This window comes from Triticum urartu, chromosome 5 (assembly GCF_003073215.2).
Source record: "Triticum urartu cultivar G1812 chromosome 5, Tu2.1, whole genome shotgun sequence".
Taxonomy (NCBI): domain Eukaryota; kingdom Viridiplantae; phylum Streptophyta; class Magnoliopsida; order Poales; family Poaceae; genus Triticum; species Triticum urartu.
Genome location: NC_053026.1, coordinates 233,607,639 through 233,634,245, shown reverse-complemented (window position 1 = coordinate 233,634,245; position 26,607 = coordinate 233,607,639). Strand labels below are relative to the sequence as shown.

At 50.0% G+C, this 26,607-nt stretch overlaps 1 protein-coding gene across 3 annotated transcripts; it reads right to left on the bottom strand.

The window, feature by feature from the left end:
- Positions 1-267: 267 nt before the first annotated feature.
- On the bottom strand, positions 268-26,607 carry LOC125508478 (quinolinate synthase, chloroplastic-like). Of its 3 annotated transcripts, none has more exons than XM_048673199.1 (8): positions 25,826-26,607; positions 20,378-20,662; positions 17,941-18,159; positions 17,635-17,814; positions 11,697-12,212; positions 11,186-11,347; positions 620-727; positions 268-548 (listed from the first exon to the last, which is right to left on the bottom strand). In XM_048673199.1, the coding sequence occupies exons 1-7, from the start codon at positions 26,549-26,551 to the stop codon at positions 659-661; spliced, it is 2,157 nt and encodes a 718-aa protein (XP_048529156.1). In that variant the 5' UTR covers positions 26,552-26,607; the 3' UTR covers positions 268-548; positions 620-658. The 3 variants fall into 3 exon arrangements, with proteins under 3 accessions (XP_048529156.1, XP_048529157.1, XP_048529155.1); XM_048673200.1 differs by having other exon boundaries at positions 268-541; XM_048673198.1 differs by having other exon boundaries at positions 268-727.

Below are 26,607 nucleotides of genomic sequence, written 5' to 3'. Positions count from 1 at the left end.
AAGCCTATAACGAATGCATTCATATTATTTTTGTTTGGTTCATAGACAGAAAAATTATGCTTTCTATAAATAAAGAGTATGATTCTAATGCTGAAAAACGTTAGAGAATGACTAAATGCATCAACTCAATTTCAAAATTTACAGCCCCATTTTGCTTTTTGCGCAGGGCCCATAATTCCTGTAGACGGCACTCGCTCGTATACACTAGCTGCAGCCAGTAATCCCTCAGATTCACAGCATGCCGCGACGCGAGATTTCCTTAGGACATTTTACAACACGAGGATAAAAGCTTCAAATACATCACAGCAACACAGGTGATTTAGGTCCTCCCCGTTACAGAGCACAAAAATTGTTGAGCAATGCTATTGTATACTCGTATGCCGCCCATTTATATATCTGACATCAAACATACACGAGAAACATTTTGGCTGAGACGAATAACAATTGGTCAGCCAATATACCTACCCATTGCAGACTCTGAATGTCACTCCACCGGTAATTATCAGTAACGTGATAACAACACTTGGTGCAAAGCCGGATACTGCACCCTGCAATGCTAATATCAGGTACGGAGTAGTACTCAAGTGGGGCAATATAATGATGTATCATCCATAAACACCTGAATAAAGTTGACAGGGAAGATTCTGAGGAACGGCCATCATAAAGGTTCCCCTCCGTTACCATGGATAACCTGGTGAACGAGCTTGTCTGGTAATCTCTTTGTCGCCTGAAATAAACATAAAATTGTAAATGGGTTTGTTATAAGGACAGGTCTAGTGAGCCCACATGGAAAATAGAAATGAACACCACAAGACTTGGCACGCCAAAAGATTAATCCTTCATCACGTTGTGCTATTAAAAGTAGTGCCCCCTCCCAAGCTACACGGAAGGTTCTCTTCTAAAAGGTCTCTTGCTTAGCACACATGGATTAAAACCACTTTGATCAGCTCCCACTGGGATCCAGCCAAATCCAAATGGATCAGCAGGGTTCAGCCTGGCAGGGGATTTATCCCGGACCACTATTTTCAGTGCATTCGGTTACACCTGTCCCTCAGAATCCCATCCAAACCCCTCAATCCCGGTCATTCGACCGGGGTAAAAAAACTACGCCTTCCAATCCATGATATCAATCCCGAGCCATACATTCTCTTCAGCAAAAAATAGAAGAAGAAAAAACAATACTCATCCGATTCCGCTTGCAATTTTAGAGGCCAAGGCAGTGGAAGAACAATGACCCCATATTCAGTGCCCCCTTATCGGCGGCTTTCTCAGCAACCAATTTTTAGGGTTGTTGGGTTCTTAGATATTGCTTTGGATTCCGACATCGATCCACCAGCAAGGGTTTTAACCCAATTACAAAGGAGATGAACACAAGAGGCTCTCAATCCATTGTTTGTTGAGCCTACACTTTGGTAAAGTTATAGATAAATAAAAGAAGGGTCTAATCAAAAGCATCATTCTCGGAAAATAAGCCTACACTTTGGTTTGAACTGCAGCCGTTGCATTGGAGATGGACGGCTGAGATGCTTGTCATTGGCGTGAAACGGAGTTGGCAACACATTCACTTAAGTTATGGGCCTTTGGGTCGCCAGAGAACGGTCAGATGTGCTAGGTACCACTTCCGGGCCTGACAACTCCCCCGGATCAAAGATCTGACTTGGCCTAAGAGTCCTCCCAGGCTGCTACTTCGATTGGAAAGTTAATCCATGTGATGAGCCATTGCACAGTACATGGGATATCAACTTCCTTTCTTCAGGGGGGGGGGGGGGGGGGGGGGGGGGGGGGGGACAGAATGGTGCCATCAACTGCTAGAAGTGCAAGATTTGATTTGGCGCTGCTTTTGGCCCAAGTGGTGCTTCAGTTGGCTGACATGGAATGGGTCATGTAGTTGACAGCCTTCTGGAAAAAGCAGCTTGTAAGAGACGGAGTCAGGAAAGGAAGAAACCCACCAGGCCACCACCGCGTCGCCCTCTTCTGGCAGCTCGGGGGGAGAAAACCCTAGCCGCCACCTCCTCCCCTCTCCCTCCTTGTCTCGCCACTGCCAGAGGGGCTCAGCGGCGAAGCTTGGGCATACCCAAGGACGGCGGCGGGGCACAACTCCGGCTAGTTTGGAAAGTCGGTGGCGGCTCCGTTCCCTGGTTCCGGCGGCCGTGTGTGGTGTGTTGGTGGCGTGCAGTGGTGATGTGGGATCCTGGCGATGTGGTGATGCGTTGCTCGGAGCGCTCGGGAGATCGGGCCTGATCTGGTCCCAGCCGGGCCTGAGGAGGTGCGTGTGGCGAAGGGGCTCGTGGCAGGCGGTCGCAGGCGAGATGCATCTCGGTGGCAGACATGCTTGGGATGCCACCATCGCACAATGGACCTAAAGCCGTCGTAGCATGGGCTTCATGCAATCACGACGTCACCGTCGCCGCCACCATCGTCCCCACCACCATAGATCTTAGCCAAGATGTCCCCATGAGCAAACTCCCATTATCGTTTTTCGTTCTTGTCCATGTTCCTAGGATCTATGAACACGATTGCATGGTCCTTAAACTACTTTTTTTCTTCTTTGCTCCTCGACCGCCAATGCAAGCTTTTGCTCCTCAAGCTCAATATTTTTTCTTCGGCCTCTAATGCAAGTCTTTTCATCTCAATTTCAAGTCTTCCTTCTTCCGCTAGCACCTTCCTCTCTTCAGCTGCCGCCTTTGCCTTCCACTTCTCCTCCATCATCTTCATCTCATAGAAGCAATTCAATTTATCCTCCTTCCAGTCGGCCGCCAATGCCCTCTTCACATCCACCATCGCAATCAACTCTTCTTTTTATGCTCTAACACAAACATTCTTCTTGGTTTGCTTTGCATTTTTTTCTTCCATCGGTTGGACAAACGGAGTGGATGGGTTCTCAGATTTTTGCCTTGCAGGGCATTTCATCGATCATGTTGGCGTCGCTCCAGGTCTCGTCTGAATCCAGCTTGGCGTCAGCCGCCGGAGGTGGAGGGGATGGTCCCGTGGCTGCAACAAACACAACAGTAGTCGTCCACGTCGCGGAACGCCAAGGGGGGAGCTTCCCAGCGACCGCATCCTTCTTCGTGGCGGCCACCGCGCTATCACCACCTTAGCTAACTGCCGACGGCCCGTTTGTCGGTTGGCTGGGACAAGGACGGTATGGTGGTGACGATGGAGTAACCCGCGACTGAGCTGGCTCAATGAGGTTCTTGCCTTGGTGCCGCCACTTTGGTCCTAGCACAGTCAAATTCGCGGCCAACGGTTGGTCCCCGGCACTGGCGAGGGTGGCTGGGGGTGCGGCGGGGTGAGGCTTTTCATTCCACTGGTTATCAAGGCCGGGGGCAGCGGTCAGGAAAGCTGCGGGCGAGCAGGAAGACGCGTGCCTGCCTATTTTTAGGACTGAATTTGAGAGAATGAGGGGCATTTTGTGTGTGGGGGGGGGGGGGGGGGAGCCATATTCAGGGGATTCAACTTTTTGAGGCATCTGCTAGCTGCTGCTTAATTTCCTAAAATAAAAACAAATACTCTGATAAGTTTCATGCACTAGCCAATGCAACCAAAAGTCTGAACTGATGGAAAGGGCTAGGCAATCCACATACACTTCAACACCCCCCCCCCCCCCCCCCCCCCCCCCTCACATGTGATGCGGGAAGTCAACACGTGAATAAGCTCAGTGTCACACCTGCTACGATGTAGCGGTGGACTAGCAAGGAGAAGGAGTAGCACAGGAGAGTTGTGGGCTGAGCCCACTGGGTCTGGCTTGGGCCGCATGTGGCCAAGCCGTCCGTCGTGTGTGTGTGCCTGTACTTATGGAACCGTCCTCTGTTGGACAAGGCAGCGAAGGAAAAGTCTGAATTATTCTCATCTCCTTCTCCAACCTCACCTACTCTCTGTTCTTCCTCATCCCCCACTCCGATCCCCTTCCTGTGGCGACGATTTCATCAATCGGTCGTCACAATTGGTAATCAGAGCCAACAATTTCCCCCAAAAAATTTTGCGCTGCAGCATCCTCAACTCCTTTGACTGATCGGTAACATCCACCGCTGTCGGTGGGAATTCACTCCGGTGAGATCCCACAAAATCCACAGCGGGGTTCGATCTGTTCGGGGCGGGTACCACGGCGCCGTCCAAGCCTTCCGTCCAGACCCGGCAACTCCTCACTGCCATGGGGGAACAAACAGCAAACCTCACCGCCCTGATGGAGAAGCTCTTGTCCAGATTCGATGAAGAGCAAGCTCTGGCGACCAAACGCGCGGAGACACAGGCCACGTTCAACACGCACGTCTCCACCGAGCTGCAGAGCCTATCCAAGCAGATCGGGCTCACGCAGGCCGACGTGGATGACGTGCGCAAGGCGACTTCTCCGACGGCTTCCTCCGCCATGGCATTGGCGTCGCAGGTGGATGACCCCTCCGCGGCAGGTTCCCGCACGCCGGCGGCCACCAACGGCATCCAGCAGCCTATGCCCCCTCCAGCTCCACCCGCCCAGCGCACCGCACCTCCTCCGAGTGCCCTGCCTATTCCGCAGGCTTTTGGGAGCACGGCAGCCATCGCCCGGCTCGCCAACGAAGGGCCTCCCCTGCTCACGAGGCCAGATGCGCAGTTCAACTTGCAGCTGCCCAGCACACCGACGCCGCGGGATGAGTACTCAGTCCGGCCACCCAAACACCACTTCCCCCGCTTCGATGGTGATGCGCCCCGCGTCTGGCTGGATCGCTGCCTAGCATACTTCGAGCTGTATAGGGTGCCGCCGCACAACTAGGTCGCGACGGCGACGCTCTATGTCGAAGGGCACGCGGCACTGTGGCTTAGAGCCTTCCGTCAGACACATTCAGATATTACTTGGGAGATGTTCCGGCGTGCAGTGGTGGAGGAGTTTGGCCCAGAGGAATTCGAGTCAACGATGCACAATCTTCTTCAGCTCCGTCAGACAGGAACAGTGGTTGAATACAGACAACAGTTTGAGGTTCACATGTATAATCTGATTGCCCTCGACTCGACCCTGAGCTCCAAATTTTTCGTCACCCAATTCTTGCTTGGCCTGAAGGATGACCTGCGCGCCGCCGTGCGTATTCAGGCACCCACCAGCATCACCAGGGCGACAGTGTTTGCCAGGATTCAGGAAGAGGAATTGGAACTTCAGCGTTCCAGATTCAGACCGCCATCTGCAGGCAGACCACCACCATTGTCGGGCATAGTACCACCACTAGGACGGCCACCTCCTGCACCATCAGCGCCCTCTCCGACCGCTCCAGCACCGCGGATCGCCCTAGCACCAAAGCCAGCCGCGGACGACTTCGGGCGTGAGCGGCAGTTGCGGGATTACAGACGCCAACACGGCCTCTGCTTTCGTTGCAGGGACAAATACTCCCGTGATCATCAATGCAAACGCTCTGCTCAGCTACTGACGATTGAAGTGGGCGATTTTGGAGAAGTACTCTCTGATGATGCAGTGCATGCCCTGGAACTATTGGATGAACCTGCAACCACCGATGCTACTTGTTGTCTCCTATCAGCTCACGCCGTGGAGGGCACCGAAGCACCAGAAACTATTCGACTGCGTGCCACAGTGGGTGATCAAACTATGTTGCTACTCGTCGACTACGGCAGTACGCACAGTTTTGTGAACTCCACATTTGCTCAGCGCATCAAAGCTCCAACAACAGATATTCCAGCAATCAAGGTTCGAGTCGCCAATGGACAGAGCCTGAACTGCACGGCTATGGTGCCTCAGCTAGCCTGGACCTCCCACAGACATACCTTTGCCACAGACATGCGCGTCCTCGATTTAGGAGGCTACGATGCAGTGCTCGGTGTGGATTGGCTGGGACAGCACAGCCCAATGCAGTGTGACTGGAACCTGAAGACCATGCAATTTGATCGTCAGGGAGAAACAATTAAGCTGACAGGTGTGCGCACTGGTGATCAACATCAACTCACAGCCCTAGATGCTGCAACCTTATGGCAAATGCATGACGCTAACGACATATGGGGGGCAGCTTTAGTGGAGATTCAGCTAACATCTGAGACGACATCCGACTCTGACACGCCTACTCCGCCTACCATTCAGCGCATCCTGACGGAGTTCAGTGACATCTTCGAGGAACCAACCCAACTTCCTCCCCATCGACAGTATGATCACGCCATTAATCTGGAGCCAGGTGCAGCACCTGTCAACTGTCGACCCTACCGGTACTCTCCGTTACAGAAAGACGAGATTGAACGTCAAGTGGAAGAAATGCTTCGCACGGGCATCATTACACACAGCATGAGCCCCTTCGCAGCCCCGGTGCTCCTGGTCAAGAAGAAGGACGGAACATGGCGTTTCTGTGTGGACTATCGACGTCTCAATACCGTCACAATCAGGAACAAGTTTCCTCTTCCTGTCATCGACGAACTCTTGGATGAACTCTCTGGTGCCGCCTTCTTCTCCAAAATTGACTTGCGAGCGGGGTACCATCAGATTCGCATGCGTGCGGGCGATGAGGAAAAGACGGCCTTCAAGACACATCATGGTCATTTTGAGTTCCGCGTCATGCCCTTCGGCATCACCAACGGCCCGCCCACATTCCAATGTGTGATGAACTCGGCGTTCGCCGGGCCAAATCGTAAGTTTGTGATCACTTTTCTTGATGACATTCTCGTCTTCAGTCACACCTTGCAGGAGCATGAAGCTCATCTATGCACAGTCTTCTCCATCCTCCGTGAGCATCAGCTATATGCCAAGCTTTCCAAGTGTTCGTTCGGGCAACCCCAAGTCGAGTATTTGGGCCATGTAATCTCCAAAGAGGGCGTGGCCACGGATGCGAGCAAGACCAGTGCCATGCGCGCGTGGCCCACACCGACAAATGCCACAGAATTGCGCGGGTTTCTAGGCCTCACCGGCTATTACCGCAAATTCGTGCCGCATTATGGGATTATCGCCAAGCCCCTCACTCAGCTCCTCACCAAGAAAGGCTTCGCCTGGTCGGCACAAGCACAAGCAGCGTTCGATCTGCTCAAGGATGCCATGGCAAGCACGCCTGTCCTGCCGTTGCCTGATTTCTCACGCCCGTTCTCTATCGAGACGGACGCGTGTGACACAGGGGTGGGCGCAGTCCTGGTGCAAGACGGCCACCCAATCGCCTACCTCAGCAAGGCTCTGGGCATACGCAATCAGCGTCTGTCGATCTACGAGAAGGAGTTCCTCGCGGTGATCATGGCCGTGGACAAGTGGCGCACTTACCTCCAGCGCGCCCCGTTCGTCATTGTCACGGATCATAAAAGCCTCTGCCATCTCGGCGATCAACAATTGGAAACAGAGTTGCAGCGCAAGGCCATGTCTAAGATGGTGGGTCTCCAATTTTCTTTCAAGTACCGCCGCGGCGCGGACAATGGCGCAGCTGATGCACTATCCCGCGTCGGTCACCTGCTCTCTCTGGATGCCCTCTCCATCTGTCAGCCCCAATGGCTCCAGGAAGTAAGCAACTCCTATGAAACTGACACGGACAGTCAAGATTTGCTGCAACAACTCGCTCTGTGCAGCCCGGATGATCAAGGTTACGAATTACGCCAAGGCACCATTCGCTTCCAGAACAGGATCTGGATTGGCGCCAACACAACCCTACAGACCAAATTGATCAACGCATTCCATGCAAGTGCAGTTGGGGGACATTCGGGAGTGACCGCAACTTATCAACGTGTCAAGAAACTGTTCGCTTGGCGGGGTCTGAAACAAGCAGTGGAAGACTATGTTCGTCAGTGTTCTATCTGTCAGCAGGCCAAGCATGAACATCTGAAAACACCTAGACTACTACAGCCACTCCCAATTCCATCAGAACCGTGGCGGGACCTCACTATGGATTTCGTCGAAGGATTGCCAGTGTCCGAGGGCTACGAGGTGATTATGGTGGTGGTCGACCGCTTCACCAAATATGCCCACTTTGTTCCTCTTCGCCATCCATTCACAGCAACAACAGTGGCTCGAGCATTTTGGGATAACATTATCAAGTTACATGGAGTACCCCACTCAATCGTATCGGATCGCGACCCGGTTTTCACCAGTGCAATGTGGCGTGCTCTTCTGGAGGCAGCAGGAACAAAACTCAGCTATTCCACAGCATATCACCCGCAGACGGATGGTCAGAGTGAACGAGTCAACCAATGTCTCGAGATGTATCTTCGGTGCGCCGTACACGACCAGCCAAAGAAATGGCGACAATGGTTACCTACTGCAGAGTTCTGGTACAATACCACCCATCACTCCTCGCTGAACACTTCACCCTTCCAAGCGCTATATGGCCAGGAGCCCAACTTGGGAGGACTGCCCACACTGGCCCGCACGATACCACAGGATACTGATGCAGATTTGGATTGGGCTACACATAATGAACAACTCCGTGTTCAGCTGGCCCGGGCTCAAAACAGATACAAGCAAAAGGCTGATCGCCACAGGACAGATCGCTCTTTCCAAGTGGGTGAACAAGTTCTTCTGAAGCTGCAACCTTATGCTCAATCTACTGTGGTCAACCGTCCCTGCCCCAAATTAGCATTCAAGTTCTTCGGACCATTCACCGTCGAGCAACGGATCGGTTCTATGGCTTACAAACTGCAGTTACCATCAAACAGCCACATTCATCCGGTCTTCCATGTATCACAGTTGAAGCCATTCACACCTGACTACTCTCCGGTCTTCTCCGAATTGCCTCGTCCGCCCGACCTGACTGCTGCACCACTACAACCCGAGTTGATACTGGATCGCCGCATAGTCAAGAAAGGTAACACCTCAGTCGTGCAGGTCTCTATTCAGTGGTCCTCGCTCTCTCCAGATTCGGCAACATGGGAAGACTACACCGTCCTACGTCATCGCTACCCCAACGCTCCATGCTGGGCTCAAGACGCTCTCGCTCAAGGGGGGGAAATTGTCACACCTGCTACGATGTAGCGGTGGACTAGCAAGGAGAAGGAGTAGCACAGGAGAGTTGTGGGCTGAGCCCACTGGGTCTGGCTTGGGCCGCATGTGGCCAAGCCGTCCGTCGTGTGTGTGTGCCTGTACTTATGGAACCGTCCTCTGTTGGACAAGGCAGCGAAGGAAAAGTCTGAATTATTCTCATCTCCTTCTCCAACCTCACCTACTCTCTGTTCTTCCTCATCCCCCACTCCGATCCCCTTCCTGTGGCGACGATTTCATCGATCGGTCGTCACACTCAGAGGTATGGCTCAAGAGGAATATACATGGACACAGAGGGGGCAGCAACAATTTCTGAATAAATTGCAAAGGCCAGGACTTGAACTAAAGATCTTAGGTCCTGATACCATGTTAAGCTTCATGCCCTAGCCAACGCAGCCAAAAGTCCCAACGGATGGAAAGGGCTAGGCAATCCACATATACACTTCAACATACTCAAACTTGACTTTCGAGGGGTCTGTTAGAGATGCTCTTAGGAATTTGTGCCCGTAAGGTTGAAGTTTGAGGTAAACCATGTCAGCCATTTGCAGTGTTCTTTCTTTCCTATGCTTGTTAGGATGCTTTTCCAGTCTTGCCAGAGCTTGAAGAAGATTCCCAAACTGAATATCACTTCAGTATATTCTCTGTCAGTAGAAGGATTGTTTCATGTTCATGTAGAAGTGACATCTCTGCAATTAGGGGTGGTGGTCTGCCATACAATGCTTGAAAGTGAACCGTTTTGAGGGTGGCGTCAAAGCTTGGGTTGTACCACCACTCAGCCAGAGGACCAATTTTGTCATTTATATGCGTTTGTTGAAGGACATGCTTCTCAGGTAATTTTTGTTGGTTAATCCTGGCACGTTAGCTAGTCTAGTTAGGACTTAGTTTGTGTACTGTTTCACTTCCCATTTTTAGCTGTTCTCACTTGGCGCGTGAGACATACATGTGGGAGCTACGCCCCACACGAACGAGCTGAACCCAAGCCCAAGTCAGTGGGATGGCACGGAAGAATCGGGTGCGGAACACGATCAGCACAATCGTCTTTCCTTTTGGATAAATAGAAGGGACAAGAAGAAAATCTGCAAGCAGTACGCAGCACAAAATTCTCATGTGTTCCATGTGCTTGCATTCTGCCTGATCATCTGCGGCGGCGTACCGCACTCCCCCAGCAGGCCAAGTCCCCGGCAACAGAGCCCCTGTAGCTCATTCACGACGACCTTTGTGGGCCAATCTCACAGCCAACGCTATGCAGGAGGTGCTACTTCCTTCTGATTGACGACTATAGCCACTTAGCGTAGTTGGTTCAGCTGTCGACTAAGCACAACCATCGTAGACCACGTCTTTACATCGCCCCTCGATTTGATTCAGGTAGGTCATCGAGGGAGCCTCTACGATTAGCCAGCTTCAAGCCCCAATCAAGCATGACCCCGGCGAGACATCCATGGCTCTGCATCCGCCGCCCCTAACGCAGGCAGTGGCCTGGGATGGTGGCCAGTAATTCAATTATTTTAGACGCAGTTAGGTTTTGTTAGAAAAACCAGTTAGTTATGATGACCCATCATTGCGGCTGTAATTTCCGTGATTGTAGAGCAGTTTGCTTTAATAAAATAAAGGATACACTTTCACTATAGAAAAAAGGGAGTTAGCTTTCTGTGATGTAGTAGTCGTGACTGTAGCCGCAGCAGTTCGATCTACAAAAAATAGAACAGTTTGCTTCTGAAAAAACTTTCACTTACAAAATGGGAGTTAGCTTTTCTGTTATGTAGCAGTTCGCTGTGTAAAAAGGGAAAAAGTTGGTGAGAAAAAAATGCAGCTGTTCACTCAGGCAAAAAAAGCAACAATCCGCTACTGAACACTCAGACAGTTTGCTATGCAAAGAGCCGTGGAAGTTAACTCATCCAAATTCAGAAGTTAGCATGTAAAAAGAAGTTGGATTAAAAAAAAGGAAGTTCAATATAGAAATAAATCTGACATAAAAATGCCAGCTTGGAAGTTTCACAATGTGACCTCGGGTAGTTCACTCGTTAGGTATGATCAGTTCCACTTCCTGGTTTCCAGCAATTATGCATTTGCGTGCTATAGCAGTTGACTTTATATTTTCAAGTAGGCGAGATGTGTTTTAATATAGAATGCGTGCACACACACACACTCACTTGATTTTTTCCTCTGCTCTTGCTACTAACAGAATCAAGCAAGTGAATCAGTAAGGTGCTATGTAAGATGTAGTGTGATGTACACCATGAATTAAAGCTAAAGAGTAATAGGACAGAAGACCTGGAAATGCCTCATATGCAAAATTGGCTCACACCCAACCTCCGCAACCAATTTCCCAAGGGAAGTCTTAGCATTCAATCGACTAGCCTGATAAACAGATAAACTGTTGTCTTCACCAGGAAGCTGCTGGCAGATTTTAAGTAGCGACTCGAGAGAATTCATCTGCGAACAATGGAACATTTATATCATGAGCCCACAATTAATCATCGGAAATTCAGGGTGATACCAGGAAACACATTGTACATTAACTGCCAGAGAAGATCACACATTTTACAAGATCAGAGCAACTGAACAACTGCTACATTACCAAAACAAACAACAGTCGACATCGAACCTGCTCGTATGAATACTTGAGGAGTTCCAGATGAACATAATCCAAAAGAGGGCGAAACATTAATATAGAGAGCAAAATGAATTTATGACTATGACAAAATAAATTTATTGATATTATGTTGAACTCATTGAATGTCAAATCGCACATTATCAGTAAAAGAAAAGGGAGAAGCCAGACCTTCATGTAAGGGCATGATGCACAGCCACCATGGATAGAGCACCCTTCACCAGAAAACACACCAGGCACAATATTAATCTGTTCTAAATCATTCGCTACTGAAGAGCCGAAATGATGGGAATCATCAACAGATGTCTTAGAAATTGCGTCTGACGAAACAGGGAACACAATTTCTACTTCAATGCTAGCACCTTCTTTGGAAGATTCATAGGAGTCAAATAATTGCCGGACAGCAGCAACAATCGAAGTGATCATTCCTGATTCTGTTCCCAATACAAACTGAAGATGATCATCAACATCCCGATCCAGAGCTTGCTTCAAATGGTATTTAATGAAATCTAAGATATTCTGAGTGGATCCAACTACTCCCATTCCCCTCGTCTTTGCTTCCATTGACAAAGAAAACATTTCTCCTGGGACTTCAAAGTGTGCAGTTAGAAATGCATCACAGTATTCCTCCTTTATTTTCTCCACAACTTCATGGCCAAACATATCATGCACAATACAGTTACCATTCTGCACATATATATATGCAAACAATTGTCATACATGCAAAAACTGCAGAATTAGAAGTACGATGTTATGATGTGTGTGAGCACCCCGGTGGGCGAGAGGTGGCAGCCGCCATACCTTGATGCGGTGCAAAAATAATATAGTATACCTACGCATAATGTGCTATCGGGTATGCTCGTTGACTCATTGTATCGCTGATAAAGTCACCGTTCGGTGGAATGGGCCACACAGACGCAGGCCCATGAGGCCTTGAACTACTGAACCAATCGCCCCATACCGCATGAAGCCAGCCAGCGACCCGAGACGCACTCCAGCACATGCAACAACCCTAGCGAAACCTCCACGCTTTGCTCTTTGTTTCTTACCGTGGCAGCGGCTAGTCAGGCCAGGACGTGGTGGGCGACGAGATGGCCGACGGCGGCCATGGGCTAGGCGTCGAGCAAGCGTGAAGGGTTGCGGTTGGGGCCTAGCAGGCGGCAGTAGCCAGTTTCCCAGCTCGCCTCCTTCACAGGTCACGGCCGGCAAGCAACAGTGCGGCGTGTCGCCACACCTATGTAGTGTTACTATTCATCACACAGGGTGCAGAATAAGTTATTCTTCACCCGAGGTAATCTTACAATCGTTTTTTAAATAAATTAAATTTGGAATACAAATAGTTACATTCATAGTGATTCCCTATGTAAAATTTGGCATAAGACAAATATATAGGTCATAAGACAAAAAATATAGCATTTTATGTGTATTTTACACTATGTTTTTACGTTTGTAATTTTATGTAACATAAAATAATTTTTACGGTGATTATATATTCTCTTACGTTCTCTTTTTAGGTCTAAAATAAGACAAAATTTACGAAATGTAAAATTACGGTGTATTGATGTTAAAACAGAGGGGGGTGAAGAATAATTATTCCTCACCCAGGGTGACGAATAGTCAATCCCGCCCCATAATTACAAATGTAAAAACATAAAAAGCAATTTTTCTGGTCTTATGACCTATTTTTTTTCTTATGCCAAATTTTACGTAGTGAATCAATATGAATGTAACTATTTGTATTTCAAATGTAATTTATTTATGAAATGATCGTAAGATTACCTTGGGTGAAGAATAACTTATTCTGCACCCTGTTTGGGGCACCTAGGTACCCAGGCACCTTGCCTAGATGTCGTTCGATTGCATCGTGATTGTGTTGTGATGATGGGAATATGGGTTATTGGATTTGATCTGTTAACAAATGAGCTCATATTTTAATTTATATCTTTGTCGGAAAAAAACTTTCGATACTTGTTTGCATGGTTTTGATGCGTGTCAATTATGTCAATAGATTACCTTCCATAGATGTTTGCATGGCGTACCTTATATGGAAAGAGAAATCTGATTATTTAATGTGCGTCACAATTGTACATTAGTGAGATCAAGTCTATACCAATATAAAAAGACCCAAAGGGGCAGATCCAATTAATCTCGGCCATCAAACCATGCCAGTCCAACGACCGACATTGCTTCAATGGTGAGCTCTCAACATGTTGAGTGTGCAATTGATAGCATACCAAATATCAACATCTATATTAATCTCATAATTAACACGTAACTGATATCCTACCTAATATCAACGCGAAGTTGATTTTCTCCCTAATATCAACGTGCATTGCACGTGCTCATTTACTAGTAATAGAAAAGCTTCCATACTATTGCCATGTAAAATATAGTAATAACTTTTAGCACTTCATATGCAGGGATTTTTATGTGAGTATATACTCATTAGATTTTTCTGTATGTATATATCCCAACATTTCTCTACAGCTACGTTCCCGGTGTGAAATATACGAGTTCATACCTCAATAATAGAGATATTATACCTAATTGTTTTTCCATATTCCCCTAAATCTACATACCCAGGCGTGAAATATATTAATATATACGCCAATAATACGTAGGTATTATACCTAATTGTTTTCAAGTACATAGTCCAAAAATAAGTGGGTATGCTTAATTGAATTATATGCGTACATACCCCAATATTTCTCTACAACTATATACCTATTCTGTACAACTACATACCCTGGCGTAAAATATATGACTACATACCCCAATGATACATAGGTATTATACCTAATTGTTTTTGCATATTTCGCTACATACCTCGGCGTGAAATATATAAGTACATACCCGAATAATACCTAATTGTTATTATATGAGTACATACTCCAAAAATATGTAGGTATTATACCAAATATATGAGTACATACCCCAATAGTATGTAGGTATTATACCTCGGCGTGAAATATATGAGTACATACCCCAATAATACGGGTATATACTCGCCAAATGATATGAAATTGGTAGTATCCAATACAATTACGGATATGAAAAATTGAGAGTACTCAATATACTTTTAGGTATGTGCATGCTCATCATATTTATCTACAAGCGCATACCCTCACGTGAGAATTATGAGTACATACCCAATGATACATAGGTATTATATGTAGTCACAAAGCGTGTATGATACCTAACTTTTTTTCGGGATGTATGTCTACGCAAATATGAGAGCATGGTACCGAATCAATTTCAGTGTATAGTCACAAATACGTAGTGTACAACTTCTGCATGAAAATGTATGAGAGAAGGAAAGCAATAAAAGGAGATGTACTAATTCAGGGAATTTCTCATACATGGAAAGTCTTGCATGCAAATACTAGGAAACAAATCAGAATTTCAAGAAACTGCACTAACGGGTTGGACCCGATCAAGGTGCCCAGGCACCTAGGTGCCCCAAACATTTTACATATATATATATATATATATATATATATATAGGGAAAATACATCCTACTACCGGGTGTAGTCACACCCATGTCTCATATACTACCATGTGGTAGTATATATATTACTTTATCATTTTTAGTATGTTCATATACTATATCTAAGATACTCCAAAGCGAGTTATGTGAAAAAATTGGATGTGAGCCCATGTTTTTATCATATTTGTGAAATACGTACATATTTGTACATAAAAAGGAGTATCATCAAAATATAATACATACTACCTAAAAAATAGTATATATAGTTATATACTACCTAAAAATTCTTACATACTACATACTACGCATACATACACTCCGGTATGATGGATACTATCTAAAACGTACAAAACAAAAATGGGAGTAACTACACCCGGTAGTAGGAAACATTTGTCCTATATTTGTGTGTGTGCAGAATTGTTGCTATCATAGCTTACTGAAGAAATAGTTATCTTAGCCACAAGCCTTTAACTTGTGATTCATGCCGGGTAGGAAAGGAGAAAAAGGTGAAAGCATTTTGCTGATATTTTGCAGTCCGTTCGGCAGGAAAAAGCTGCAGAGGTGGGGGCAGCGTACTGGGTGGTAGTCCAACTAATGCATACAGTTTGAGCGTTGGGTTAGGACATCTCAACGCCGTGCCGCAAATCCCCCACAAATTCCGGACCACGGTGTCCGGGCCATTTTTGCCATCCAATGCAGTGCCTCATATGTCCGCGGAAGGAAGACGACTCTGACGGAAGCGGCGACGTCGACGGAGCGGACTACGGAGATCCCGCCGGCGGGAGGCCATGCTTATGAGTGAGATTTTAGTTTAACTTTTGGATGCCGTGGAATTAAGATGATGAGCCATACAATGAAGTTAATGGGAGAGAGTCATTGAGCACTGCTTAAGAAGAATGACAAGCATGACCAAAAATCAATTTGCTTTCATGCCTGGGAGGTCGACCATGGAAGCCATTTTCTTGGTACGACCACTTATGGAGAGATACAGGGAGCAAAAGAAGGACTTGCATATAGTGTTCATTGACTTGGAAAGGCCTATGATAAGATACCGTGGAATGTCATGTGGTGGGCCTTGATGAAACACAAAGTCCCAGCAAAGTACATTACCCTCATCAAGGACATGTAAGATAATGTTGTGACAAGTGTTCGAACAAGTGATGTCGACACTGACGACTTCCCGATTAAGATAGGACTGCATCAGGGGTCAGCTTTGAGCCCTTATCTTTTTGCCTTGGTGATGGATGAGGTCACAAGGGATATACAAGGAGATATCCCATGGTGTATGCTCTTTGCGGATGATGTGGTGCTAGTTGACGATAGTCGGACGGGGGTAAATAGGAAGTTAGAGTTATTGAGACAAACCTTGGAATCGAAAGGGTTTATGCTTAGTAGAACTAAAACCGAGTACATGATGTGCGGTTTCAGTACTACTAGGTGTGAGGAGGAGGAGGTTAGCCTTGATGGGCAGGTGGTACCTCAGAAGGACACCTCTTGATATCTGGGGTCAATGCTACAGGAGGATGGGGGTATTGATGAAGATGTGAACCATCGAATCAAAGCCGGATGGATGAAGTAGTGGCAAGCTTCTAGCATTCTCTGTGACAAGAGAGTGCCACAAAAGCTAAAAGGCAAGTTCTACAGGACGGCGGTTCGACCCGCAATGTTGTATGGTGTTGAGTGTTGGCCGACTAAAAGGCGACATGTTCAACAGTTAGGTGTGGCGGAGATGCGTATGTTGAGATGGATGTGTGGCCACACGAGAAAGGATCGAGTCCGGAATGATGATACACGAGATAGAGTTGGGGTAGCACCAATTGAAGAGAAGCTTGTCCAACATCGTCTGAGATGGTTTGGGCATATTCAGCGCAGGCCTCCGGAAGCTCCAGTGCACAGCGGACGGCTAAAGCATGCGGAGAATGTTAAGAGAGGTCGGGGTAGACCGGGAGGAGTCCGTTAAGAGAGACCTGAAGGATTGGAGTATCACCAAAGAACTAGCTATGGACAAGGGTGCGTGGAAGCTTGCTATCCATGTGCCAAAGCCATGAGTTGACCGCGAGATCTTATGGGTTTCACCTCTAGCCTACCCCAACTTGTTTGGGACTAAAGGCTTTGTGTTGTTGTTGTATTTTAGTTTAACTTGTCAAAATCATCCGGTTTTAATGTAGTATGTCAAACTTTGCATGAATTAGGTCCGGTTTGCACGAAATTCGTCCGGTTCGTTCAATTTTTGATTGAAATGCGGACTGACGTTTCGGGCATGTGGTTGGGTGGCCGGCTCCCGTATCCACGTGGTGGAACCTTCAGGTGAAACGGGGAAGGGCTGCTGCGGGTCTGCTGGCTGCTGTTGAGCACGCGGTGCAGATGACGTGACAAGTCATGGGCATGTGGGCGGGTTTGTAAAGGTTTTCGTCCAATTTTCTGCTAGTTAACTGGGCAACTCTCACTTTCTGCTTATAACTAATAAAAAAATGCAGTTGCACTGGATTTTTGGCTAGTCATACAATGTGCAGGCATGAGTACCATACTCTAATGTTCAGTTTAACTGCATAAAATGCATGCAAGAAAGTGAGAATAGACTGTCTAACTTAGCACAGAAAAAGGTACAGAATCAGACAAACCTGATAGTAATGAAGACGTTGTAATAATGAACTTATAGTTTTCCTGTTGTGATCTGGATGTATCTCTGTAATCTCTTCATCTGACATGATAGTCATTCTCTTAAATAGGTCTGCTATGTTCGCACCCATATAGGAATCAGGACCATACCAGACATTAAGATCTGGTATTTCGGCAAATGCCTACAAGGTAGGTGGACAAGTGAGCATAATGATCTAATAAAGAGATAAATATAATAAACCTTGCTGGAAAATAATGCAATGCAAATCCACCAAGATATATAATACTGATACAAGTCAAACGACTACCTGTAGTATAGTTGCAACAACATTGGAAGAGGTACAGGTTATCGTAGGAACAAGTTCATGAGTATGAGCTTTTGTTTCCAGTGAGGTATTGATATAAATGACATGTAAAGAAGGAGGAGATCTTGATGCCGTCTTAAGAAAATGTGTATAAGCAGAACTTGAAGCAGCATCTGCCAAGGAACAACCAATTTGCTCGCTGGACATTCTATAAACACCAACCTGCGTACGAATCAGTAAACGAAGGGGTGAGAGACAGAGCGAGAGAGATGGAGGGAGGGAGGGAGGGAGGGAGGGAGGGAGTGGGGGTCAAATAAATAAGACATAAACAGCTGTGGGTTATCAAAACATTGGGAATTCAAAATATGATAGTGTCCACTAATAGTTAGGTTACAGTTCTCTAAATTGCCAGTCTTGACTGGTTTTTATAATGCAGTAAAGTAACAACAAAACAAAATTAATTATGTCAAGAATCCAGTCAAAAAACAACAATGACATATGATGGTCCCATGTAACGCCATTTCACCAACAGGATATATCGAAGTGCATATAAATACTCCCTAGAGCTTAAGGGCATCTCCAGCCGCGCCCCCAGGAAGGCCTCCCCAGGCGATTTTTTCGCGCCGGCGCCAAAAAAACGGCCCAGTCGCGCCCCCAGGAGCCCGATTTTCGCCGGCCTGGGCCGAAAACAGCGCCGGCGGACCCAGGCCGAACCCGGCGCGCTGGGGGGCGTCCGGGGGCGCCGGGGCGAACTGTTTTGGCGCGAAACAGCCACGGGCCCGCCGCGTCAGCGACACGGCGCCTCGTCTTCCCCCAATGGCCTCGGTTCCCGCGGGAAATCAATGCCAAGGCTGCTGCCGGTCAGCCTTGCCATTGATTCCTCAAGGGCGGCGCGTCACGGGACGGCGTGCCGACGCCTCCCCTCCCTCGCACGCGTACACACGGGTGTGGCGCGGCTATATAGCCGGTGGCCTGCACTCGCCTGTGCCCACACCAGCCCCGCCCCTCGCCGCCGCCCAGCTCCTCCCTCTCCCTACCTCTCCCGAGCGCCGCCGCCCAGCCCCTCCCTCTATCTCTCTACCTCTCCCGAGCCCGTCGCCATGGCGGAACGCTACCCCGAAGACGAGGCGGCGGCCAACGGCTTCGGCCGCCGTTCGCTCCGCAAACAGGAGTCCTGGCTCCTGTTCCAGGCGAACATCCCGGCGCCGCCGGACATGCGCGCCGGGCCGACAGGGTGGAGGCTCAGCGCCGGGGGAGTGCCCATTCCCCCGTTGTCCGACGCCGTGGCGAAGCCGAAGTACTTCGCCGAGGAAGTCGAGGTCGTGCGCGCCTCCCTCACCGACGCCCAACTCTCCCTCCCCCAGTACGCCGCCGACAACCACGCGGCTTGGGCGGCGTATTTCGAGCGCCGCCAGCAGCAGCGCTTGGCGTCCATCAACGGCGCGCCGGTGGTTGGCGGCCGGCAGAACAGCAAGGGGCGCCACCTGTGGTGGGGCGTCCCCGGCCGCACACTCGAGGGCGTGCTGACGTACCTCGAGGGCGGCAACGACCCGCCGTTGGCGTACCCGGCGAGGGCGGCCGCCCCGGCGCAGCACCGACGCGCCGGGCCATGGGCGCCAAGGAGGTTCGGGTCCTCCTCCCGATCTTCATCGCACTCCTCCGGCACTCCGGCCCTGCTCGGCGTCAAGGCCGAGCCCGCGGCGGAGACGCCGCTCGGCCGGCGCACTCGCAGCGCCGGCATCGTCATCAACGAGGGCGGCCGGCGCGCCTGCGGCCCTGGAATGGGCGCGCAGGGACTCCATAGCGATGGAGAAGGAGCGCCTGGAGAAGGCGAAGGAGCGCCAGCGCGCCGCCCTGCTTCGCTTCGCGGAGCGTCGACGCGGCCGTGACGAAGGCGGAGTCGTCGTCATCTGCGACAGCGACGACAACGACGACGATGCGCCGCCACCAGTCCGCCATGGCGACGCCGGGCAGGGGTCCAGCAGGGGCGCCCGCGTCAAGGAGGAGAAGGCCGACGACGACGATGGCGGCGACTTCAGCCAGTTTTTCCTTTAGATTAGTTTATGTATATGTGCTATGTAATGAAAATCCGCAAACTTCGCCGAAATGTGCCGAAATTTATCGTGTTTGGCCGAAATTTATCGTGTTTGGCCGAATTTTATCGTGTTTTAGCCGAACTTCGCCGAACTTCTTTTATTTTAAAACGTGCCTGGGGGCGGCCTTGGGGCCGGCGGCTGGGGACCAACTCGCCCCCAGGCCCAATTTTTGCGCCGGCTCACCCCCAGGCGGCGATTTTAGGCGCCCCCTAGGGGGCCAACGGCTGGAGATGCCCTAACTCTTGCGCTGTGTTGTGTCCACAATGAAAACATATATAATACCACAAGACTTCGCAATACATAGTGAAAGACTGAAAATCAATGATACTAACTGATAAAAATACCTGAGTAAATCCTGCTTGATCAAGTATTGCACGGACATTTTCTGACATGAAGTCAACACCTAGCACAGCGATATATTTGCATCCTGATTCAGCCATCTGAACAGCACTATCTGCCATTACCAATGAGTCGGATATGTGAATGTGGGGCCATTGCCTCTTTGCAGCAGTTAGTATGCCTTGCACCTCAGGATCCATGTAGAAATGGGCCACAATTCCAATTTGTTTCTCTCTGAGGGCATTCACAAGCTCAGAAATCTTGGACTGGTCAGGAGATAAAAACTTCGCCTGCAAAATTAATAATTAAAACTAGTCAACATGTCTTTATATTCCATGAAGAGACAGCAACAAACTTACACTACAAAATATGTAGCATTTAACTTATCTTTCATTTGCTAAGATTTAAAATTAAAACTTAAATAACTTTGCAGATATCAGCATCTTTCAGTGGACGTTTAGCCTTTCACATTTTTCTCTCAGCTACTCCCTCCGTCCCATAATATAAGAGCGTATTTGTGTCAAAAATGCTCTTATATTATGGGACGGAGGAAGTATATTGTAAGGTTTAAGGTTTGTTATTCTTAACTTGATGAATGGTCTATTCCATAAATATCAAAAAGTGATAGTCGGTGCCTCTTTGGCAAGGATTTTCCTGCCTAAGTAACAACATCTCCAATAGATGGTTTCTTTCAGGTCGTTAGGAAGATCATTCACATCATTGAATTTTTGGTAGATTTAGAAAGAAAGAAACTGTAATCTCCAACAACAAATGTTCTTATGTCTAGATCTGAAATATCTCACGTGCGCCCTTCTAAGAAATGGAGGTGTACTATTGGACCAATAGTATTGGAAGCACCCTTATTAGAGCATCTCTAACAGATGATGTATAATAGGGCAGCCAAAAATAGTTTCAGGGCACCAAAAAGTGGGTTTAGGGCAACAGAAATTTTTAGAACTACCAAATGTTCAAACTGAAACATGAATTCAAACTTAAACACAACGACACGAGTTCAAACTTAAACATAAAGACTCACCACCATATTTCGTCTCAGTACTACGCACACACTAATCATCATCCCCGCAATCGACACGGTTCCAAAGCTCCATGAACGACTATGTCTCACTATCCAACTCTTCTTCTTCGTTGTCATCGAACTGGAGTTTGATCACCGAGGGGTCTGCCTCGTCCTCCTTCTTGATCACCCTTGAGGTGCCAGTCTCGTCCTCCTTGATCGCCTTCTTGCCTTGTGTGTCCCTACTAGCAAAGAACTCGTACTCCGCCTGCGCAAGGTGTGGATTTTCCGCGGCGAACCTCGCGAGAGCCACCTCATTGCTCTCATGGACAGAGCGCTGCTACATAACTAGGCGGTCTTCCTTCTCTTGCTTGCGAGGCACAAGACGCATTTCGGGAGCAAGGAACTCCGCCGCCTCCTGGCTCGTGACTTCCGCAAAGTTTAGCTCGAACTTCGGCTAGCGGTACCTCCAAGCCACGGTGTCATAAGCGCGCGTCTCAAAGGTCCCAAGCCAGTGTCGCATCTTGTCGCACAAGATCTCCACGGCGTAGCGGCCGGACGGCCGTTGTCCAATGCCGCGGAAGCTTGTGTTGCTCATGGGTTCGGCGTTGTGGCGCGGCATCCTCGACGGTGGTGGTGGAGGGGCGGCAGATTCGGTGGTGTGGTGGCCGGCCAGATGCAGGGGCGGTGGATCCGGCGACGGGGCGGTTCGGCGGTGAATCCAGCGATGGGGCTGTTCGGCGGTGGCCGGAATCGGTTGACGCGACGGTGATGGCGGCCGAATGGGGTGGAGCGGTGGCCGGACGGACAGAGAGGGCGGTGGTGGTGGTGGCTGGATTCAGCGGCGGGGTAAGGGGAAGCGGCTGCAGGGATGAAGTTTCATGAGACCGGTTGGGCTGCACGCAGCTACAAGATTTGTTCTGCGGCAGCCGGCTGCTGCTCTATATTTGCAGCACTCGAGGCCAAAAATATGTGGCTGCCCTAAAAAAATTGCAGCACGGTTTAGGGGATAGAGCAGCTGCTGGAGCACCATTTTGGGGTCCAAATGCCATCTCCAACAGTTGCCCTAGGGCACCAAAAATGCTTTGGAGTAAAATTTGGGTCATCAGAAAGTGATATTTTCGGCACCAAAAACTGTCCAACTCCAACAGCTGCCCTAAAATAGGCACTATTCAAACATATTGTTTTCTCAAACCAACATCGAAACTACTTGATCACATTGCATACTTCAACAAACTCCTGAACATTCATAGTTCTAAACATGCAACGATCTAAACATCCAAACATAGTTTAGAAGATGGTACTCCTACCCACATACTACTCGTCATCGTCATCATCAGCCTGTGTGTCGACAGCGTTCCAGTGCCATGGTCTCCTCTCAGAGGTACTGGACTCCTCACTCTCGCCATTGTCCTCGCTCTCGTCATCGGACTCGAGCTTGATCACCTTGGAGGGGCCAGCCTCATCCTCCGTCTTGCGCTCATTGTCCCTCTTCCAGAACCACTCCTCTGCCTGCACGAGGTGCGGATTTTCCGCGGCGAACCTCGCCATCGCCGCCTAATCACTCTCCTGGGTGTCCCTCTGCTCGAGGATGATGCGGGTCTCCCTCTTCGCCATGCAGGACACAATGTTCACTGATGGACCGATGAACTCCGCATTCGCCTGGGTCTCGATCTCCGGAAAGTTGAGCTCCGAACACGGCCAGCTGATCCTTCAAGCAGCAATGCCGTAGGTACGAGCGGCGATCTCCGTCGTCTCGAAGGTGCCGACCCAGTGCTGCTGGACGTCACAATGTAGCTTGGCGCCGTAGCAGTTGGACTACCACAGCCGAACACCGCAGAAGCTGGTCTTGCTATTCCGCGCGCATTTCAGCAACATTGTCGGTGATGGCGGCCGATTGGAAGAGGGGGCGACGGATGCGATGGTGCGACACGGCGCAACAGCGGTAGCGGTGGGATTCGGTCGGTGGGGCGTTGCGGCGCCACGGCGGTGAAATGGGGTGATGCGGCGCCGCGGTGCGGCCGATTGGAGGAGGGGCACCACGGATCCGGGCGGTGGGGTGGTGCGGAGGTGGCCTGATCCGGCCGGATTTTCAAGGGCGGCAGTGGCACGGGAGGGTTTGTAGCTGCGAGAGGTTGCGGGAAGTTTCTGACTATGGGAGTTAGGCTGCGCACGCCTCGTTTTTAGCTTTGCGGCAACGGCGCGACTGTCGCGCCTGCGTTACCTTTTTTTGGGCCACCCTAAAAAATTTTGACACAACAAGGGTAGCTGTTGTTGCAGCATTTTTGGCCCCAAAAGCCCTAAAGAGCGGTTATGCACTAATATAGGGCAGCTGTTGGAGAAGACCTAAAACGGTTTTTTGGGCAGCTGCCCTATTACAAATCATCTTTTGAAGATGCTCTAAACGGTTGATCCTTCTAACTGTTGCAGCTCTTTTAGGCAAAGTAAAGACTTGCATCTTTTTTCCAAAGAGGCGCCCTTTCATTGTCAGAAAAGAACGAAGCATGTAAGTAAGAAATATGTGTGGTGCATACTGAATATGCCCAAGCAAGTCCACACAAAGTAGAAGGTAAGGCCAACTCCACCGCGCGACCCCGTCCTGTCCGGCCCCGTCCGTTTGGGGTAAAATGGACAAACCGGACGGCCCAGCGCGCGGGAGCAAACGGACTTTTGTCCGTTTTGTGTCTGCTTTCGACCCATCCGCGGCCCAAGTTTGCGCCGCTTTTGGGGTGAAACGGGCACCACGCGGACGCGCGGGCCGTCTGCGCGTGTCCTCCCCTGGCCCGCCCGTCGGTGGCCAGGGCGGGCCTTTTTCTATCCGCCCCCCTCCCTCCCCCCGGTCGCACCCTCCTCCACTCTTCCACACTCCTGCCGCCGCCGCCGCTGCCATTGCAGCCGTGCAGTTCGGACGCGCGCTCGCCCAGCCCCTTCCCCTCGGCGCCGCCGAGTTACCCAACCACGGCCACCTGGTTTGCGCACCCGCCGGCCCGATTTGGGGCGGATCTGGTCGGTCTTGAGCTCGCCCGGCTATGGGAGGCCGGGCCGCGCCATGGACTGGCCGGGCACCTCACCGGAAGGCCCTGGCAGGGCCGCAAGGCCACATGCAGGCAGTGGCTCCTCCTCTAGCCGCTCGGATCTGCACCGTCGGTGGTCCACCGGCAGATACACGAATGGCGGTCGGCCAGGCTCGGTGCTTGCCCAAAAGCTCGTCGGCGCACCGTTGCCACTCATTAAGTGCGACCACTGCCCAAGGATGGTCGTGCGCCGCGTGTCTACAATGCCGGAACATCCCGGATGGGTGTTCATCAAGTGCTTAAACGATGGGGTATGTGCTCTTTTTAGCTTCGTTTTGTGCTCTAGATTTGACTAGTTGTGCTAACTTCAAATTTTATTGTGTAGCATGGATGCAAGTTTTGGTATTGGGAAGAAGAGTACATCGATATATTGATAGAGCGAAATTTAGTACATGTTCATGCACTTTTAGCTAGCATAGAGGCTGTAAATGAGACAAGTGCACTTGTTGCTAGATTAGAGGCTAGACACGAGACTAGGTGTGAGGAAGCAACATCTACTTCTGGCTTGAAGAAGAAAGGAGGATGCCAGATCGAGCCTCCTCCACAGATCAACAATGAGTGCATCGAGAAGGCCCTAACCCAACTCAAGGGAGTAGTTATGGAAGTTGGGTATCTTCTAAAATGTATTCTTGTGGTTCTTGTTTTCTTTGGTCTTGCTTTACTAGTCAAAATGTGATGATGTATTTTTCATGTACCAAAAATGAATGATGAAAAAAAGTTAAGGACTTGCAAAGAAAAATGTACGCGGACAGGATGCGGCCGGGATGCGGCCACGTGCTGGGCGCACGGCCACCGCATCCCAGGACAGGCCCGGACACGACCCATCGCCCTACCCAAACGGACAGAATCCGGACAAAACGAACGTCTGTTTGGGGTCGCGTGGTGGAGTTGGCCTAAGAGTCACGCCGACACAGGCACTGTCGATCCGATTATTATAGCCATAAGTCTCCATTCTTGACCATACACATAGCTATGACCACATCGCAGATTCTAGAAAAAGGAAAAAGGCGAAACGCAACAACCAATAGAAAAGCACCTTTATAATTATCCGATGCCATTATAGTGAGGAAGGTCAATTTGCACCCAGCTTTGGCAGATTCTACATCATATATTCAAGCCCGCCACTGCTTTCTTAGCTACTTCCTCCGTTCTGAAATAGATGACCCAAATTTATATTAACTTTGTATTAAAAGTTAGTACAAAGTTGAGTATCTATTTTAGAACGGAGGGAGTACTTCTTAGTCAAACATGTGAGTACTAATTTCCAATTTGTGGAGACATGGACACGTCTTTTCCATGAGATCATGCAGAAAAACCAACTGACTAACAGCAATAATAAGCTAGCCGAAAGAAACAGCGCTCACCTTGGCCTCGGCGTAGCTTCCTTGCGCGCGGACGGCGCCGTCCCGGCCGATCACGAGCGACGGGAACGGCTCCCCAGGACGCCTGCCCTCGCGCGCCGAAATGGCTGCCCGCGCCCGCTTCTGCATGCCGACGAGCACGTTGTGCCACGTATTGACCCGGGACCGCGCCCCCGCGGCCACACCGAGCGGTGCGAGATCGGCGGGGTCCACGTCGAGCACCTCCTCGGGGCCCGCGCCGTCGAGCGCGGAGACGAGGCAGGAACAGTACCCGCGCGAGAGCTCGGAGTCGGAGTCGGCCGCGAACCGCATGCGTCCCGAGCGGTCGCAGCTGCCCAGGAGCCAGACCTGCGCGACGCACCCCATGACGCGGTTGGCCGCGACGCGGTCCGCCTGGGGCAGCCGCGGGAGCGCGGCCGCGTACGCGAGCAGGCGGCGCGCGCGGTCGGCGTCCGGGAGAGCGCCGAACTCCTCGGCGAGTAGGCGGAGGCGGAGGCGCGGAGGAGCGACCTCCTCCTCATCGGACGCAGTGCACGGGAGGGGCGAGGGCGGAGGAGAGGCGTGGGAGTGAGAGCAACAGACGGCAAGGGAGCCGCGGGTGCGTGGAAGGGTGCGAGAGGGGTTGAGTGGCGGGAGGAGGCGGGGCTTCGTGGAGAAGGCGACGAAGGAAGCGACGGCGGCAAGGGTGGAGGTGTCCATGGAGATGGAGGTGGTGTGGTGCGGGGACATGGAGGTAGCGCGTTTTTATTGGAAACGGCTTGAGATGGGTGGGAGGAGGCGGCGTA